The sequence below is a fragment of the Solanum tuberosum genome, unplaced genomic scaffold (genome assembly GCF_000226075.1).
Source record: "Solanum tuberosum cultivar DM 1-3 516 R44 unplaced genomic scaffold, SolTub_3.0 scf00367, whole genome shotgun sequence".
NCBI classification, from domain to species: Eukaryota; Viridiplantae; Streptophyta; class Magnoliopsida; order Solanales; family Solanaceae; genus Solanum; species Solanum tuberosum.
The window spans coordinates 394135-413147 of record NW_006239293.1 but is presented as its reverse complement, the minus strand read 5'-3'; the positions used below and the strand labels follow the sequence as shown (position 1 = coordinate 413147).

Below are 19013 nucleotides of genomic sequence, written 5' to 3'. Positions count from 1 at the left end.
ATCGATGTGGTAAGGTTTCTCCTAAGAAATGGATTGCCATTTCGTGGTCATGATAAGAGTGAAGATTCCGATTACAAAGGTCTTTTTCTTGAACTTTTAAAATTTCATGGGATTAATCGTCCGGATGTGGAAAAGGTGATATTACAACATGCTCCAAAAAATGATATGATGATTTGTTCAACAATTCAAAAAGATATTGTGGATGCTTGTACTAAAGAAACAATTAAAGCTATCATCAAAGACTTGGATGGTGATTATTTTGGAATACTAGTTGATGAGTCAAAGGACATTTCACATAAAGAGCAAATGGCATTAGTTTTACGATATGTTAACAAAAACGGAGAGTTGATAGAAAGCTTTTTGGGTATTGTTCATGTGGGTGATACATCCGCAAGATCATTGCAAAAATTAATTTACTCTTTACTTTTGGAACACTCGTTATGCCTATCAAGACTCCGTGGACAAGGTTATGATGGAGCTAGTAATATGCAAGGAGAAAAAAATGGCTTAAAGTCTTTGATTTTGCAAGATGTTCCGTCTGCATATTATATTCATCGCTTTGCTCACCAATTGCAATTGACACTTGTGGCTCTTTCTAAAAAACATTCGGATGTGAAAAATTTCTTTTATGTTGTCACTAATGTTTTGAATACTATTGGGACATCTTTTAAACGCAGGGACTTACTTCGACAACACCAAGTTGAGAAGTTGGAAGAATTGCTTAAATCTGGAGAAATTCTTACCGGACAAGGATTAAATCAAGAACGTGGCCTCCAAAGACCCGGTGATACTCATTGGGGATCCCATTTCAAGACTTTGGAAAATTTCATGATTATATATTCTTCAATTGCTAATGTGCTTATAGATATGAAAGAAGATTCTCCACATGATATTGATAAACTTGCAGCAGGTAACCTTTTAGATAAAATTCAAGAATTTGAATTTATCTTTGTGTTGCATTTGATGTTCAAGATGTTGCTTCTTACAAATGAATTGAACAAAGCTTTACAAAAGAAAGATCAAGATATTGTCAATGCTATGGGATTGCTTAATCTTTCAAAGAGAAGATTACAAACAATGAGAGAGAGTGGTTTGGAGTCTCTGATGGATGAGATCTCTTCATTTTGTGCTAAACATGATATTTTGGTTCCCGTAATGAGTGAAGACTATCCAAGATCGAAGCGTAAGAAGTCCAAAATTTCATATTTACATCACTTTCGTGTGGAAGTGTGTTATGCAATTATTGATTTGCAACTTCAGGAGCTCAATAATCGTTTTGATGTTGTGACTAGTGACTTACTCCTTGGTATGGCTAGTTTGAATCCGGTTGATTCATTTGCTAATTTTAGTAAGAGCAGAATAATGAAGTTGGTTGAATATTATAAATGCGACTTTGGTGATAATGAACTTCGAGATCTCAGTTATCAGCTTGATAGTTTCGTTGTCTATGCTCGAGAGTGTGATAGCAAGTTTCTCAACTTGAAGGGGATTAAAGATCTTGCTACGATGATGGCACAAACAAAATTGGATCAAACTTGGTCTCTTGTTTATTTGCTTGTAAAGTTGGCTTTGATATTGCTTGTTGCTACGGCAAGTGTGGAAAGAGCATTCTCCTCAATGAAGCTCATCAAAAATGATCTACGTAATAGCATTGGTGAAGAATTTTTGAATGGTTGTTTAGTTTGTAAGATAGAGCGGAAGAAATTTGAAAATGTAAGTAATGATGCTATTATAGATCGTTTTCAAAATATGAAGTCTCGTCGAGTACAATTGTAAACTGATGATATTTTTTGTGGTAATGTAATTTTTATGTATTGCTCGCTTAGTATTGTTATTATAAATTTGTTGATCTTATCTTTAAAGCAATGGTGCACCCGTTTTCTTGAAATCCTGGATTCGCCTCTGGAGGGAAGGGTGGTGGGAGGAGGAGGTGGATGGTGGTGGAAAATAGCGAAGGTAGTGGCAGGAAAGAGTGGGGAAGAAGGAGAAATTTGAAAGAAACCATAAAAAGGAAAGTAAAAAAGGGAATTAGCCATTCTCAACGCTTAACGCGCTAAGGGTGGGCAGTACACACTCTTCATCAGCACATCATGTCTAATTTACACAAATAGACTTGAGTTCAGCTATTCAATTGAACAAGGCTAAGTTAGAGTGCCTAAACGGAAAAAAAAAATTGGACAAATTTAAGGGGCCGCACATGTATTCAACAAATAATCATTTATAAAACTCAGATATTTACCAACACCTTTCAAGGACTAAAGGGAGCCCAAAATCATCAAATTAAGACGTAAGCCTGTTACTAGGGGAGTGTTAGTAGCTCAGTTGGTTGGCTATCTGAACTTTCACCTTGTTGGTGAGAGTTTGATTCCCCCACCATCCCCAACGCCAAATTTCAGTTTCAAAAAACAGAACAGTGGCTGAAATGTGGTCTCCCCAAGGTTGGGATCTATCTCTCAGAAGGTATTTAAATGACTGGGAAGTTTGTAGATTAGTTGAATTCTTTAAAAGGTTGGAATCATTTCAAGGTTTGAAGGGAGGGGAGGACTGCCTATGGTGGACAGAGCACAACAAAGGAAGATACAAAGTGAGCTCAGGTTACAAGGTCATGAACAGGGCTCCTCTAACCCTCAATTGGCCTTGGAGACAAACCAAAATTCCACTCAAGGTGGCATGCTTCACTTGGCTGCTAGCAAAGGAGGCAGTACTAACACATGAGAATCTGAGGAAACGAAAGAGCATTCTGGTGACACATTGTTGTTTATGTAGGGAGGCAGCTGAGACAGTTAGGCATTTGTTCTTACATTGCAAAATCACTGATCAACTGTGGAAGATTTTCATCAATCGCAGAGGCATTCAATGGACAATGCCTAGCAAGATTGTTGACACTCTCTCAAGTTGGGAGGAAGCAGGAATTGAGGCAAAGAACAAAAGTTATTGGAGGACAATTCCAGCATGCATCTGGTGGACCATTTGGAGAGAAAGGAATGCTAGAAGCTTTGAGGATAGAAGCAGATCCCTACAAATGATGTATTCTGTTATTATGTTTTGGTGTACAAAGAGTTCCCCTGTAGATGCAGAAGCAATCCTAGAAGTATTAGAATCATGCTAGGCTTGCTGTTTTTGTTCCTAGATTTTCATACGTTTTTGTAAAGGGGCTTTCAGTACTACATAAGTACTGGTTTATAATACAAATCGTTACCTTCTCAGAAAAAAAAAAAAGTATGTTACTACGATTCACTAGTTTCACCCTAACGGATATTTTACTTGTTTTAAGGATTTAGCAAGTTGAGAAAATGGATGAAATAAGCAAACCAGAAACAAAGATTGTTACACAGTAATCCTCTTCCGTTCCAATTTGTAAATTTGGATGTAATGTTTTTCCCTATCAAACTAACTTTCAAACATTACTTCAGTATTTTTCTTCCACCAGCACTAACATAATATATATAAGTTAATCAAGTAACTTGAAACTTTTTGCCCAGTATAATTTGCTTTAAATTATATGTAAACACCAAAACAAAACTCTTGAAAATTTGAAATTAGGATTTAACCCGTACTACAAACTAATAACTACACTAAAACAACCTTTTTTGACCTATTCTGGGTACAGCAATAGCAGACAAACAGAAGAAATTAAGCAAGTATAAATTTTTAATTAATTTAGACATTCTTTATAATGGAGCCAAAAAAAAGATCTCAAAATTTGAAATTACCTTATCATTAGGATAAGAAATAAGGCGAAGAAGAAGAGGAAATGCACCGGCATCTAGGACGGCTTTAACACCATCATCAAAGCCACAAGCGAAGCTACCAATAGCAGCAGCGGATTGAATAATTAGCGAATCGTTGAGTTCCACGTCATTACCGGAACAAACAGAACCAGCTGCAGCAGCGGCCGCGGTGGCGGAGGAGGAAGAGAGTATGGAGGTAACAGACGGAACGGCGCCAAGTTTGAGGAAACAAAGCTTTTTCGTACGGTTACCGATGATCTGATTCTTAAGGTCACGGAGAGCTTTGAGTTTTGCTTCGGTGGAGGAAGAGCTCAACCGTCCGATCAGATCCTCGCGACGGCTGTGAGTCGGAGGGGGCGGCGCCGATGATGCTGAAGCCGGCATGGTTGAGGGCTAATCTGGAATTTCATATGCAGATGCGACCAACCGATTGTGCAAAAGAGAGAGACAAAATTGAGAAATGGAAAAGAGAAATAAGAGTTGTTTTTTTTTCCTTAATTTTATTTTATTATTTATTACTACAAATAAATATAGATAGTACAATAAAATAAAATATTTATCAAAGTGGAAGAGCCGATTATCCATTTGATTAATATTTTAAATCTTAACCATTCATTGTTGGAGTGCATATTCATCAATTTTTATTGTAATATTGGACAGTTGTGATTTGTGAATCATAAGGAATGAAAAAAAAGAATCAGTCTTGATTCCATACATTTGAATATCACATTTGTTAGGTTTAAATACCTACTTAAAACTTATTTGTTTGTACTTAATGAGATTCCTATGTTCAGATCTTATAAAATCTTTAAATTGCTCAAATACATGATTTGAGCATGGTTGGATTGACTTTTGACTTATTTTTGTCATTTTTTACTTTAAACCAAGTGTTTATTAGTATTTCTTTATTTTTACCTAACGGCTAACACTACAAAATTTACTTTTAAAAGAGTTTAGAATAAGTCAATTCAAACAGACTCAAGTCTTAACAGTATTCAAATTCTATGGGCTCTCTCTCACACACTTATGTTGTTGTTTCATTTACGTACTTTATATTGTCTATTGTTATTTTAGTATATGTGCTCACTTTTTTCAATTACAAACGAATTCTTCAATTGCAATTGTTTTCGTGACTAAATCACAAATGCTAATGACAATAATAATTAGTACTATGTTTTAATTCCAAACAAATTGAATTGATTAAAATCATCAAGATTAATGATGAAATAAAAAATACATCCTAACCTTGGTAGTTTGAAATTAAAATTCAATTCCTCACAAGTTCAAACAAAACTTGTGTGCAAATGGTGATCACACATTTTGTGCAAATAAAAGAATGACAATAGTGAACTTTGTAAAAAAAAAGTATTGGTACTTCTCTGAAAAGTTGTCTATAGCCTACAAAAAAAGCCTGGCCAAACAGGCTTAAACTTAAAAGAGTAAAAAAAAACTGCCAAAGGAACTAAAAATTCATTCAACATTAAACAAGATCATTTTCGTGTATGTCTAGGATGACAGGTTACATATATATCAGAATTCAGTAAAACAAGTTCATTTACTTACATACTTAGGTAATTAAGATACATGATAATATAAAAGAGTTGGAACACAAGTGTATTATGGAGCAACTAGTGCAGATTCTAAAATAAGGTCACTTGACACTTTATGAGATTCAAGAACCATGTTTGCAGATTCATTGACAGATTGTCCATTAACATAGTGCTGACGACAAACAGGCATGTACATATCAGCACCTCCTATAAGCTCAGTTTCTGTCTCATTAGTCTTTCTAAAGGTGAAAAACGCCCTTCTGTTACATAGCTCACATCTAGCAGTCAACTTTGTCACAGTATCAGCAAGTGGAATTATGTCAAGCACTGAACCAAAACTCTTCCTGCAACCAAACAAGCACCAGATACCATGTAAGAGCACAATTATTGGTTTGAACTAAAGCTATTGGTGAGTTCAGAACCTATTTGAGCATAAAGGGATAAAATTGATACAAATAAGCCACATTTTTTCTTTCACCGTTTTCCTCAAATTTCATAACCTTGCACTGATCTCCAACCTAACAACCCCAACAATCGTTATCTTTATGTTGTTGAATGTATGTTTAGCTAACTATAGCTACTTTGTGTTATGAGGTTTTCTTGAAGGTGTTAAGACTTGATTGTATAGTTGTTATTTGACTTATTGTTAGATGATGAAAGAAATTGGGATACACATAGTATAATAATGGTAAATAAATAAAAAGAAAGAAGAAAACATTTAGCATACACAAATGCAAAAGGAAATTTGAGTAAGAAAGTGAAAAGTTGTTGGTAAGGAAATCTTTTTTTATTAAGGGTAAGAAAAACTTCCACTTTATAAAGTTGAAGAAAAGGTCTCATTTATAAAATATAAGAAAAACTTCTATTTTATGTTAAAATTTAGACATTATAGATTTAATTGCTAATTAATTTTTTTTGATAAAAAAAAAAACACTAAGCCTATTTTAGTTATATCCTAAAATGTGGCTTATTTGTGAATTTTTATCTTTTTACGGCTCAAATAGGTTCTGAACTCCTCTTGGGTTTGGCTGAACCCATTTGTAAACTGATAAAGGAGCAATAGGATCTGAAAACTCTGAATTCACAGTTACAAATCAATGGCTAATGGAGTATTTGATGAAGATCGGAAAATAGTTTTCAGGAGTACCTCAAGTAATCACCATCTAGGCCTGCAACAATTACAGTTTTCCCATCAAGATCAGCAGCATTGCAGCAGAACTCATAAAGGTCCCCAAAGAACTGAGCTTCATCAATGCCAATCACATCCACCTATCAAGAAATGGAGTTACTAGGATAAGGGAACACACACTAACAGCCAATAGTGCTAACTAAAGTTAAGGTGAATTGCATGATTCATTTTGCCTACTAAGTTCTTTTCTGACTACTGCTCTGTCTTTAGGTTGACTCTCAATTGTGTTTCAAGTTTCCCTTATGTCTTGTCTACTCATCGTATTCTATGATTGCAGCATCTGGCCCTCATTTCTGCCTTCTAAACAATTCACATATATCCCATATTTGCATCATAGAGAACAATGATTTAATAGCAACAGTATTTAGCATTCATTCTCCATACTGTGCAAGATGATACTTTCCAAAACACCCCTCAAATTCTCATGGTTTGGACAGGAAAGAGACCATCTTGATACTACAGCTGCTTTTGGCATCATGTTCTCTAATTTTGACAATCTTGCACTCATAAGAAGATTTCACAAAGCCATCAAGTCTTAAATCTATTAGTTAACTAGGTGCAAGTGAAGAGACACAAGATATATCTAATTCCCATCAAAATATGAAGTTGGTGTTCAATTCTAATGTTAATACTACCCCAACAATGTGTGGTAAAGGTTGCTCATTTTCACCAATTAGTGGCATAAATATCAGTACAATACTAGTAATATACTGGTAAGCACTCAAGTCAATAGAATTATCACATCACGCAATCATCAATCATCCAAGTTCAACACTAAAATACTCAAAGCTCTGAATTGTACAAAGATCAATGCTTTTAGGCTATGTTGCTCAAACTCTCCAAAAATGATGTCACACCCATGTCAAATCCTTCAAAAATAAACTACTTTTGAAGAATCCAACGCACACCCATCAACAATCTAGAAGTTCTCAACAATACACACAAAGTCTTAACAAGTCAAACATAAGAGTTTGTTGAGTGGTGAAGTAATAAACAGGATTTGTACCTTTTCATATGCATCTTCTCCAAATCTCTGTTTGAAAGATGAAAGATCCGGCAATGACCAACATGGAAATTTTGTCCCATCATGTGTCACCACTGCATCTACAGCATATCTTGTATCTTTACTTGACTTTATCATCACCACATTTCTGCTTACACAATTAAAAACTCAAACTTACAGTTTAAAAGGGAATAATTCACCACAAAAATTTCTAACAAAACCAACCCTAGATATTGATCATCTAGGAAATTTTAATAGCTCGATTGACTATCTAATTTTTCATCTTATTAGTGTGAGTTCGATTCTCCAACTTGTAATACCTCGCCCCATTTCCCCTTCCCCTAACCCAATTTTTTTTTTAATATTGATCAACCTCAAATCCACTAAATCCCAGATTACTTCTCAGTCATATAGCAAAGAATCTTGTTTCAAAAGTTCGATCTATACTTTAAACTCAACAAATTCATATTTTTCAGTTTCTTTTCTGCTTAATTCACCATAAACGGAGCAGCACACATACATATTTTCATCTACTATACACATACATAAAAATCACAAGTTCCAATTTTTTTCAACCTAATTTTGAAATTTCTAAATCTTATTTATCACCGATTCATGCCAATTGAACTACAATTATCGTAAAAAAATCGCACAAAACAAATCAACAAGAACAATACTAGTAGTAATACCTCCCATCGTTGGATTCCAAATTGACCCGGCGAAGAAGAGCAGTGGTTTTTCCAGCAAACATAGGACCAACAATAACATGGATTTCACCCACCAGACGAAAACTGTTCTTCGATCCATTTCTCGGGTCAATTGGGTTTCTAGCAGATGATGAAAAGGCCATTATTGAAAAGAAAAAGAAAAAAAGGTAGTGGGAAAGGATTATGAATTGTTGTAAAGATTTGAGAATATGGATATAGGATTATATAGGAATATAATATGTGCCATGAAAGTTTCGAATTCGAGTTTTTTTGAATTTAGGAGGGAAATGAAAATGATGAAATCTTGGAGGGAAAGCCATGGAGAAGCTTGTTTGAGAAGACGAGAAGTGGAGGAATTATTTTTTTCTCTGTTTGGTTTGAAAATAGAGAAAAGTCACACTTTATTAAATGCACACCTATAGAAATGTCTTAATCATCTTTTTTTCAAAAAATTTTGAAACTATTTATCTTTAATATGTCACATATCACAAAAACAATACTCAGTTTAATTTATATGACTCATTTTTCTTTTTATTTAATTTCAAAATGAATGCAAATGTTTATATTTAGTAAAAATTTAATCTTTATTCCTATTTATATGATATATAGTTTGACTTGACATAAAGTTCAAGTAAAGAATGTGGTCTAAAATAAGTCATAAATATATGTGTGACTATAAATTATTCCATTATGAATAAAACAGAAATTTTAAAGTTAAATTTTTAGTTCTAAATATAAAAATGTGTCATTTCTATTGGGATTGACTAAAAGAGAAAGTGGTCATATAAATTGAGATGGAGTAATTATTTTGTGTCATGTGGCATATTAAAGAGGTAAATAGTTCTAAAAATCCATGCTTGAGGGGTAATTAAGACTTCTCATAATTTACGCAGCTAAATAGTTTTAAAAATCCATATATAAGGGGATAATTAAGATTTCTCATAGATGTGCATTTGATAAAATATGTCAAATTTAAGGAGGATTTTAACTATTAACTATTTTATTTTTTAACAAAATACTCCTACACTCCTACTTTAGAACTATATTTATCCCGGTAAAAAATATTTTTAAATTATGTGAAATCAAGACTGACTCGATCTTAAGGTCACTAAAGCAATGTTTGAGTCCCCCTACTTTTTTCTAAAGATATATTATATAGTTAATTAAAAAAATCTCATGTTTTGATAAATTTGAAAATAATTTTTTGAGTAAAAAATAGGGGAAAAAGTCTGAAATACATCTGAACTTTGACCGAATTGTTATAACAATCCCATTGGGCAGAACCTATTACCCCTGCACTATTTAATAGTGTATTTTAAAAATATATAAGGGTTCAGCTAGATTGCTATAATAATTGAGAAAGGTCTGGATTGCTATAATAACTTCTTACCTTATTAAATGTGGGGGTTGCTATAATAATTGAGAAATAGAAGTTGTATTTAGTATCCTTTCTTAAGTGGCTACCTATTTTTGGTTGACTCATTTATACTTTGAGGATTATCATGAACCTACATAAATATTTTTATATTTACCTTTTTTATTTCCCTTTCACTATTTTTATTATCTTATTATTGAATATTCTAAAGTCTCTTAAATGGTTAAACTTTTTTGCAGTACATAAAATCTATTGTTGTGTCTTTGATAAAAAAAGATCAAATTTTTTTGGTGTATTCTTTAAATTTTAAACATTGCAATAAATCAATTGTCACGCCTCGTATAATCTAATCAATAAATTCGTACTTCGAGTTATGGCCAATAGCACCTAGTACCATAAGAAAGATATGTTATGATGTGTTCAAATCACAATGATCGCATGTTATGATTTGAAGTCATGCAAATTGTAAAATAAAAGTCGGCAAAATTTTAGCAAGTTATTTGCGTAAAACTTTCAATAATTTAGGTCAAATGTCTTGGAATTTTTATCCCAATATATAAAGAGTTCGAGGATCCACAATCTATCAAATTGAAGATCTATGAGTCTATTTTTCTACTCATTAAAACGTTTATTCATTCGACTTTAGAATAGAGAGATATTCACATTTTCATGATGTCTGCGCAATAGAGACGGTATTGGGCCCCCTAGGTCGGTTACAATTATATATGTCGTATTCTTCACTCTTTACTCATTATTTTTCGTTGACACCCAAAGAAAAAAGTATAACACCCCAAATCAACCTTATATGCTTATGATCTTAGGTTGAGTCTTTAATGAAAATTGCACTATGTCACGAGCTCATCGTTTTGATATAATTGTCTCCATGAATTTTATGGTATATCTTTAGGGGTGTTGTGGCAGCGGAGTGTTGGCTCTGTAGGGTGTTCATGGTGTTATTATGAGGGTGTATATCGAGGTAAGAATCTTGTTTTATTGTTCTATAGCTACTTTACATGTAGTATTTTTCGGTGGAAATCCATATCGATTGTCGGATTATCAGAATAATTCTTATCCTTATTTTTAATTGATATTACTCCATGTTGTATTATTGTAGGGGTGCGGGAAGAAGTAATATTATGGTGTAATTCTATGAAAAAGGTATGTTAAGGCAAAAAAATTTTTGGAAAGTTTCTTTATCGCATAGTAATATGACTTGTTCTTTATCACTATATATAGTGCTCATAGCAATATTAGTTATTGACTGAGTTGGCTGTTAGAGTTACATATATGTATATAGGTGAATTTGACATTACTAACCTTAGTAGAGCCTTGTGTGCTTGAGGTGCAATTACAGGAGCCTAAAGGCTCAAATACATGTATAAGAGCCCAAAAGGCTCAAGATATAGATATAGGAGCCAATATATAGTATAAGATACACCAAGATATATGTATTTTTACAACTAAATATACTAAAATAAGGAGGGAGGCAAATGAGATAGGGAGAGAGATAGCAATGTATCCCCGATACATAAGAACCACTCTACATACATGTATTTGTATGTATCTGAAAATACCATATACATAAGAGAGTGGCGAGTGAGATGGGAGGGAGGCAAGTCACTGCATGCTTAAGACTAAAAGCTAGTAGTGAGACTTCTAGCCTATTCTTTTATGCCTTTTGAACGAATCAAGAATGTGAGACTGCTCACCCTCAGTAATCGTATTGTCCGCTCTTGAGATTTATCGAAGTATCCTAGATACATGTGAATTCATTTAGAAATAGTGTATTTAGAACAAATTACACTTAATTTTGACCTCATACATCCATAGATACATGTATTTGAACGTATCTTGACGCACCAAAATTTGATAAGATTCGTAATATTGCAAACTAGAGTGTATCTAAGTAATTAGCTCCTAAGCTAATGAAATTTTGATAAGTTCCCCGTAAATTAATTAGTTGAGAGCAATCTAGCCATATTTTATTTACATAAAAATAGCCAAAAGTCATAAGAAATATACAATATATGTTGTCAAAAGTCATAGAAAATATACATTGACATATACATGAGTTATACACTGACTATAATACATTATGATAGACTCATAAAGTTGAATATAGCCTAATTATATATGAAGTATATACTGAATATACATAAAGTATTCACTGACTATTCAATCTCGATCAACTCAAAATCTTTAAAGGCCATCCGATTGTGATGGATAAACCAATAGTGGAAGATATTGGGTGAGAACTTTTGGAATAACGAGTTGAAAATTATAGGATAAGCTTGTCTCAGACGAAATATGAGCAAGGTAATGTCTTGTGTTAGTTTTTTATCAACTAAGACATTAAGGAGTCTGTAGAGATTTTAGAATAAAATTTGGATGGGTAGAACTCCTGATATTGAACTTGGCGTAGAGGGGTTAGTTTAGAACGTCAAGATTCGAAGGTGTATTGCAAAATAGGGACTGTTGGGAGAATTTTCAAGTTTCTATCATGTGCAAGTCGTTATAGCGGGTGTCATGCCACTATACCGGGAGGGATAAATTCTTGGTAAAGTGAGTGATCCTGCTATGGCGGTGCCGCTATAGCGCGTTTAGTCACGATTTTATGCAGAAATTCCCTACAACTGCTCATTATTTTTGCAACATGTTTTGGGAAGAGCAAGGATGATCAAAGAGCGAATTTCAACCAATTTCCATTAATCTCAACCGTCAAGACCAAGCCAGAATTCATAACAAGGGGAAGACTTAGATTCAATAGGGTTTCTAAGGCTGATTCGATGTCACGATCTGAGACTACACCCCGAACGTGACACGGCGTACAAGACTCCAAAGAGCCTCATACAAGACTCATAGCATTCATAACATAAGCCATAAGAAAATGGCACGGAACTTAAAATATTTATCCATACAATCGAAGTCTTTATTCAAAAACAGTGGAAGTTTAACTTTGTCTCACATGACCATCTAATACAACTTTGAATCAATAATAGGGTCACAGCCCTTCAACATAGTCTGAAACATAAAAATGACATGAAAGAAACTACTAAAGACTCTCATATGTCCTCGAAATCTTGAGGACTCACCACTAGCTTAGAGAATAGTCAATCTAAGCTTTACTCCAAAGAAATCACCTTAAGATCCGGAACCTACACTTTGTAAAAATGTAGAAGAAATATGGATTAGCACAAATATGTACTAAGTATAATAGCCATGCAAAAATCATGCTTAAAAGGACATTTTAGTTGAAAACCATGTATTTAACAAGTTTGAGAATTATCATGCATCTTTAGTATAAACACATAAGATATAAGCATATTCATCATGTAAGTCATTATAGCACATTGAATCATCATCTAAGTAACCCTAAGTTATACTTGTGCAATGTAGGAATGACATCCCATAAATACCATTCATACTAAGCACCACTTTGAGGCCACCATAACATTCTTACCATTCTTCATTCTCATCATACTCATAGGTAAGGAACGTTCACATTTAATAAGTCATGACAAGGAAAGAAACTTATAATAACATTTCCAAGTTAAACATTCATCACTACACCAAGTCTTTAAGTCAACATTCTCATTAGCATTATTATGAGCACATTCATTTCATTAGACATTAAGACATTAGAGAAACACACCATAGCCCTCTCAAAGCCTACTCGTGTAATGCATGAATGGCATCCCATACTATCACCCACACTTCATAGAACTTATTGAGTAACCATAGCACATAACTCACATGATGGAAATAAGCATTAACCGACATAGACCATGTGAGCAAACCATGGAATTCGGTGTCTATCCCACACCGTAAAGGGTTGGTCTACTTGCCTAAGGTAGGACTGGTAACATTTTAGCTTAAGTGGATCAACTTGCTAATAACATATGTGGGCACATAATTATGGGATAAGAAAGATGTTCATTGAAACCCAACCTAACATGAGGAGAGCTTTCACCTTACCATATCCACTCGGTGCTAAGCTTTAAATTCACATGGAGTAGTTCATTCTCATTAACATTATTATACTTGAGAGGGCTACCACCATTAGGTCTACCAACCCAAAGTACATTATTAACACATGAAAGGGCAACCACCATTAGGTCTACCGATTCAAGGTACATTATTAGGATAGATCATTGAATCCTCAAGAAAGGGCCCCCACCATTAGGTTTACCGATTCAAGGTTCATCATTACATTAGTTCATAGACTCATCATGAAGGGCTACCACCATTAGGTCTACCGATTTAAGACAAAGCCTTAGAATACTTCATTAATCATTTATGAAAGGGCTACCACCATTAGGTCTACCGAATCAAGGTACATTATTAATTACATGAAAGGGCTACCACCATTAGGTCTACCGATTCAATGTTCATTAAGTCAAGATACTTTAGTTACACAAGAAGAGGATGCCCTAAGCCTACCAATTCAATGTACATCAATCAAGATCACTTTCAATTACACAAGAAGAGGATGTCCTAAGCCTACCAATTCAAGGTATAACATTACATTGAACAAACCTTTCACAACATATTATCATCATTCACAAGTGTATAATTGAGAATAACCTTTCAATAATATCACAATTGCATTGTAGTCATGATCACATTACTTTCATTGAAATCATAAATCATATACATAAGCATCATGATCATATATCAATCTTCATAATTTACCCTTCAAGGCCATGAATCACAATTCACCAACACACCTAGAATACTACAACTTAGGCATGAATAATGACATAATTCAAGTAACAAGACCATTACAAGGAAAATTGCATAACTTTCATCTTACTACAATTCACCCACATCAAAGTCATAAATTAGGGTTATGGGAAAATCATGGATTCATGGGGGATTTTATCTTAAAACCACCATAAAACAACGTTTCAGTCTTAATATATGGTAATTAAACCATTGAAAATGTTTTGAGAAAGAATTCATGACCTAGAATGAAAACCCTTAGTTTTGAAGAATTTCCAATTTTGAAATTGAAGGTTTGAGGACTTCATGGATGAAAAGTTAACCATGAATCAAAACTACCATACTTTAATTGAAGATTCCTCACAAATTTGGATGAAAAAGATGAGCCCTAGACCTTGACTTATTCTTCTTCTTCAATGGAGGTTTTAGAGAGAGAATTATTTGGAGAGGAGCTGGTTACTATTTTGGGTTTGGGAATTATCAATTATAAAGGGGTGGTTAATGATTTAAAAATACTTATATAATTCTAAATAAACAATATAAACTATCCCCACACTAAAATAATTAAAAATAGAATTTACCTAAATTAACCTCATCATGGCCGAACCTAGGCAGATCTTCACGTAGCACCCACGACCTAGGACTCATGGACCGTGAGTGGGGTCACGCCCCGTCTTGCAGGTCCGTGGGTGGAGGACTGGAGCTCCTATAATGGGCTTTTGACTCACGAAGCCTCCCCACGAGGCGTGGAGGGACCTACTCCCCATAGGTCCCATCCGTAGGTCTTGAAAATTTGGCAGTTTTTAGGTTCTTGGGGCAGCCTTGGGGTTAGACTTTAGGGTCCTCCTCAATGACACTTGGTTGGTCCTTGGGGGGGGTCGTACTTTGACATTAACCCCTAAACCTCTCAACCTAAGCTCGAAAAACCATTTTACAACATATAACCCCACATCAAACTCAACTACTCAAACGTAAGGCTCTAGTTTCACCTACTAGTTTTTCTGAGTCGTTACATTCGAGGTAGGTGATTGTTGTTTATTTTCCCGTTTATGTTATATGTGTTTGTCAACTGCTTTGTTAGTATTGCATACATGATATATAATTATGGAAAAGGAAAAAGTATGATTTGAAATGTTAAATGTTTTCAATCGCATGAAATGAATGTGTTTATTTGGGTGTAGAAGTATGATTGCAATTCATTGTGTTTGTGATTGTGATGTGTGATTGATGGCTGGCTCGGGGACCACGCCTAATACAAGATAACCCATGATTGATTCGGGTATCACATCTGGTGTTTTATTTAAAAAAATATATTTAAGACTGGTTTAAGAGTAGCCACTTAATTTTAAAGTAAAATTAAGAAAATCGATTTTTTCAACAGATTAAAACATAAATCAATTGAAAATATACAAAGGATTCGAGGTCCTTATTAGCATTTCGGGAAGGGGTTTAAGTCACCCGAAATGACCGCTAATACGCGGTTATCCGACAATTAATTATTTGGCTAAAATAATTTTAACTTAACTTGAATGGCAAAATTGAATTATTTTGTTAGTTAGGACCATTTTAAGGGAGAAAAAGGAAATATTGAAATATTATCTAAGCAAAATATTTTGTAAACTTATTTATTTATTTGTTAAACCAAGTAAATTTAGTTAAGTGATTAATTCAGAATGAGTGTCTTTTGGGGAATTGAAAATTTTAAAACCTTAAGATTAATAGCATATAATAACGAGTAAACAAACACAACAAAGAAAGGAGGGAAAAAGATCGAGAAAGTACCGTGAAAAAAACTTTAACAACCATGCTTCAACGCTTAGCAAGTACTTAGAAACTGTCTCTTTTTTTTTCTCGATTTTTTTTCATTTCGTAAAGAGAATAGACTTAATAATAAAAAGAAAATCGCAGCAAAGCTCAAATCCCAAAAGAAACCAGAGAGACCCACATTGAGTACGACTCCGAAAAAAAGATTTTAACTTAATATTGTATTTAACTCGACGAAACGACTAAGAGAAATATATCATATCGAAAATGTCATAAACTAAATAGCAACTAATCAGCCAACAAACACAAAATAAAGCTTTTCGAGCATCAAAATGGTCATTTCGAGGTAGAAAAAGGTGATACCTTTTTCCGGACAGCGAAACGGGGACGAGAACGACCAAAGAGGGCAGCGAGCTTCCACCACTATGTGAACTCGAATGCAAATAGCGATCAGAAAAAAAACAGGACCGGATGTCAAACCCAAAATACTGAAACTAATTACCCTTTCTCGAAGTGTATTTTAGCTATCTTTTTTTTTGCTTGAGTTGATCTAGGTGTTTTCCATCAAAAACCTCCGCCCCTCAACAATGAATAAAAAGATGGTTTAAATAAGAGGAAATAGGGCACGATTGTGGGGGGAATTCGGGTGAAAAAATCGAATAAAAAAATGTCCTATTTCAAAATTGAAAAACCCCAAAAATCCTTTCACCATTAAGGATAAACACCTTTTTTTTTATATCAAGTTTCATCCCATTTCGTAAGAGGAAATGGGACAGCCACGTGCTGCTGCTACTGTACGATGGGAGCAGATGACTGGATTGGACTCGCGGGTACGCGCGATTGGACTGGAATCGCTGGAATTTGTCATCGTTCGTTGTTGTATGTCGCATTGTTCGCAAAGAAGAAGAAAATACGTACAGGGATCTGGGTCGGTTTGGGCTGCTGTACGTATGGGTTACTTGGAATTATATTGAAATGGGTTTACTGGTGGTTATTGGAATATTGTATTGTAATATTGTTGGTGAATGGGCTTCTTTGTTGTGGGCTGGGTCAAGTGAAATCGACCCAAGAAGTGGGCAAGAGGTGGCAATATTTGGATTAGAAAAATAATCAAATGAATTGCAAACTTGCTCCACTTAACTTTTAAAATTTAGCCAATTTGACTCAATTAGTGAATCCGACTAAAGATTCAATAAAATAAATTAATATTAATTAATTAACGAACTTCTTAATCCTAACGAGATAAAATAATTAACTTAATTATAAACTAATTAATTTGAAAAATATAAACTATTATTTAAACCAAACTAATTGACAAAATATTTAGCTAAAACTAACTCTTTTTGAGACAATTTCGAATAATCACAAAGTATATTAATTATATGCATAATTATGAAATACAAACATATATATATTGTCTAAAAATTATAAAAATAATAAAATTAATTAAAAGTAACTTGAACAATAGTTTGAACTTTATAAAAAATTAATTATTTCAGACCGTTTGAAATTTAAGAAGCTCGATGATTAATTTATATCGTGACGGGTCAAAATTGGGTGTCAACAACTGTCCCTCGTTTGACTTGGATTGATGAAAGAAATTCAAGGCAAATGAAATTGACAAATCTAATTTTGCCGACCACATCTTCATCCTTGGTAAATGGATTTTGGTACGGACTTTGGGAATTATGGCCGAACCCCGGAAATGGGTTCCCGACATATCTCTGGCTATATGAGAATGCATGTCACTTGTAGTTCGATACGCTTGATTTAACGCACGATTTGAAAAAATTTAAAAGTCATCCCGATATTGAATTATGAAGAGACCAGAATGCTCGGGAATAAGATTTGAGAGTGAAAGTTGGAATACAGCCGAGTTTTCAACATTGAACCCGCTTACATATCCATCGGCCTAGGGAATCAGGCTGCTTGTAGTTCGACTCTATCGGTTGAAAAGGAAATCTATTATGCAAGATACCCTTTGGTTCTGGAAAAGTGACAAAGCAAGTCGAGTATGAAAAAGAGGCTTGCAACCTCTTAGCCATGAATGTGGCGCGCTTCACACCCATAATTAAGAACTTACACGGACATAATTCCCAAAGCTCTTGGCACATTTGTCACTCGGATTGGAAAGCGCTTTCGGTAGAGACCAAAAATTTCCGGAAGCGAAATTGAAACCGACAAACCTAAGAGAAACCCACATGCCTTCTGATAGGGGTGTGGTTTGATTGTGGTGGAAGTCGCTCCTCTGCTCGCGTCCTAAGAGTTTGACACCCCTCTTTGGACTATGTCTCAGTTCGCTGCTAAGAAAAAGTTTCACGTTGTACTGCATCCTTTTTGGTGTCGTCCGCACATGTGGTTTGCTTTGTGAATTCACCCTTCCGGATGCTCTCGACAAAGACTGAGATAAAACTCATTAGCATAAAAATGCAATTCAAATAAGAGACAGAGTCTTTTACCGTGTTGACACTTAATTGCTCTCCTTGAACATCTGACGTCAACTCCATAGGGTTTGACGTAAAGCAAATAAAGCTTGTGTCTCATATTTGCAATATAATCTTCAATGTACTCTTCCTTTAATGTCAAAGTAATAAAATAGACCGATGTAATATGTTGATATTTCTCCTGATGTCGTCTTTGCAAAGAAAATGATACAGTTGATATCGATTCTCTTGTGATGGGTAAATCTTTCTCTTGCAATGCATGAGTCCTTCTCTTGCTATGCATGAGTCCTTCTCTTGCGATGTATGAATTCATTTCCCGCGATGCATGAATCTTTTTCCCGCGATGCATGAATCTTCTCTTGCAATGCATGAATATTTTCTCGCAATGCATAAATCTCTTTACCGCGATGCATGACTTTTCTCTTGCTATGCATTGTTTCTTCTTCTTGCTATAAATAAATCTCTTTCCCGTGATGCATGACTTCTTTTTCGCGATGCATGAATTCTTTTCTTGCTATGCATAAATCT

At 34.4% G+C, this 19013-nt stretch overlaps 2 protein-coding genes across 3 annotated transcripts in view; both read right to left on the bottom strand.

Annotated features, from left to right (window-relative positions):
* The window catches only part of LOC102604913 (armadillo repeat-containing protein 8), a 19489-nt gene extending 15269 nt beyond the window's left edge, over positions 1-4220 (bottom strand). For both annotated transcript variants that reach the window (XM_015315447.1, XM_015315448.1), the window contains exon 1: positions 3714-4220. In XM_015315447.1, the coding sequence (XP_015170933.1) occupies positions 3714-4115 (402 nt within the window). In that variant the 5' untranslated portion in view covers positions 4116-4220. The remainder of the gene's footprint in view (positions 1-3713) is intronic.
* A 971-nt stretch (positions 4221-5191) lies between these two features.
* On the bottom strand, positions 5192-8531 carry LOC102599438 (thymidine kinase-like). The gene is made up of 4 exons (XM_006361690.2): positions 8163-8531; positions 7477-7621; positions 6429-6550; positions 5192-5625 (listed from the first exon to the last, which is right to left on the bottom strand). Exons 1-4 carry the CDS (start codon positions 8321-8323, stop codon positions 5349-5351), a joined length of 705 nt encoding a protein of 234 aa, XP_006361752.1. The 5' UTR covers positions 8324-8531; the 3' UTR covers positions 5192-5348.
* Positions 8532-19013: the final 10482 nt, after the last annotated feature.

Excerpts from the sequence above, each read along its gene's own strand:
- LOC102599438 (XM_006361690.2), bottom strand. The coding sequence starts at position 8,323 with ATGGCCTTTTCATCATCTGCTAGAAACCCAATTGACCCGAGAAATGGA. Across the intron at positions 7,622-8,162 it reads TTGGAATCCAACGATGGGAG|AAATGTGGTGATGATAAAGT; the intron begins GTATTACTACTA and ends TTGTGTAAGCAG. Across the intron at positions 5,626-6,428 it reads CTAGATGGTGATTACTTGAG|GAAGAGTTTTGGTTCAGTGC; the intron begins GTACTCCTGAAA and ends GTTTGGTTGCAG.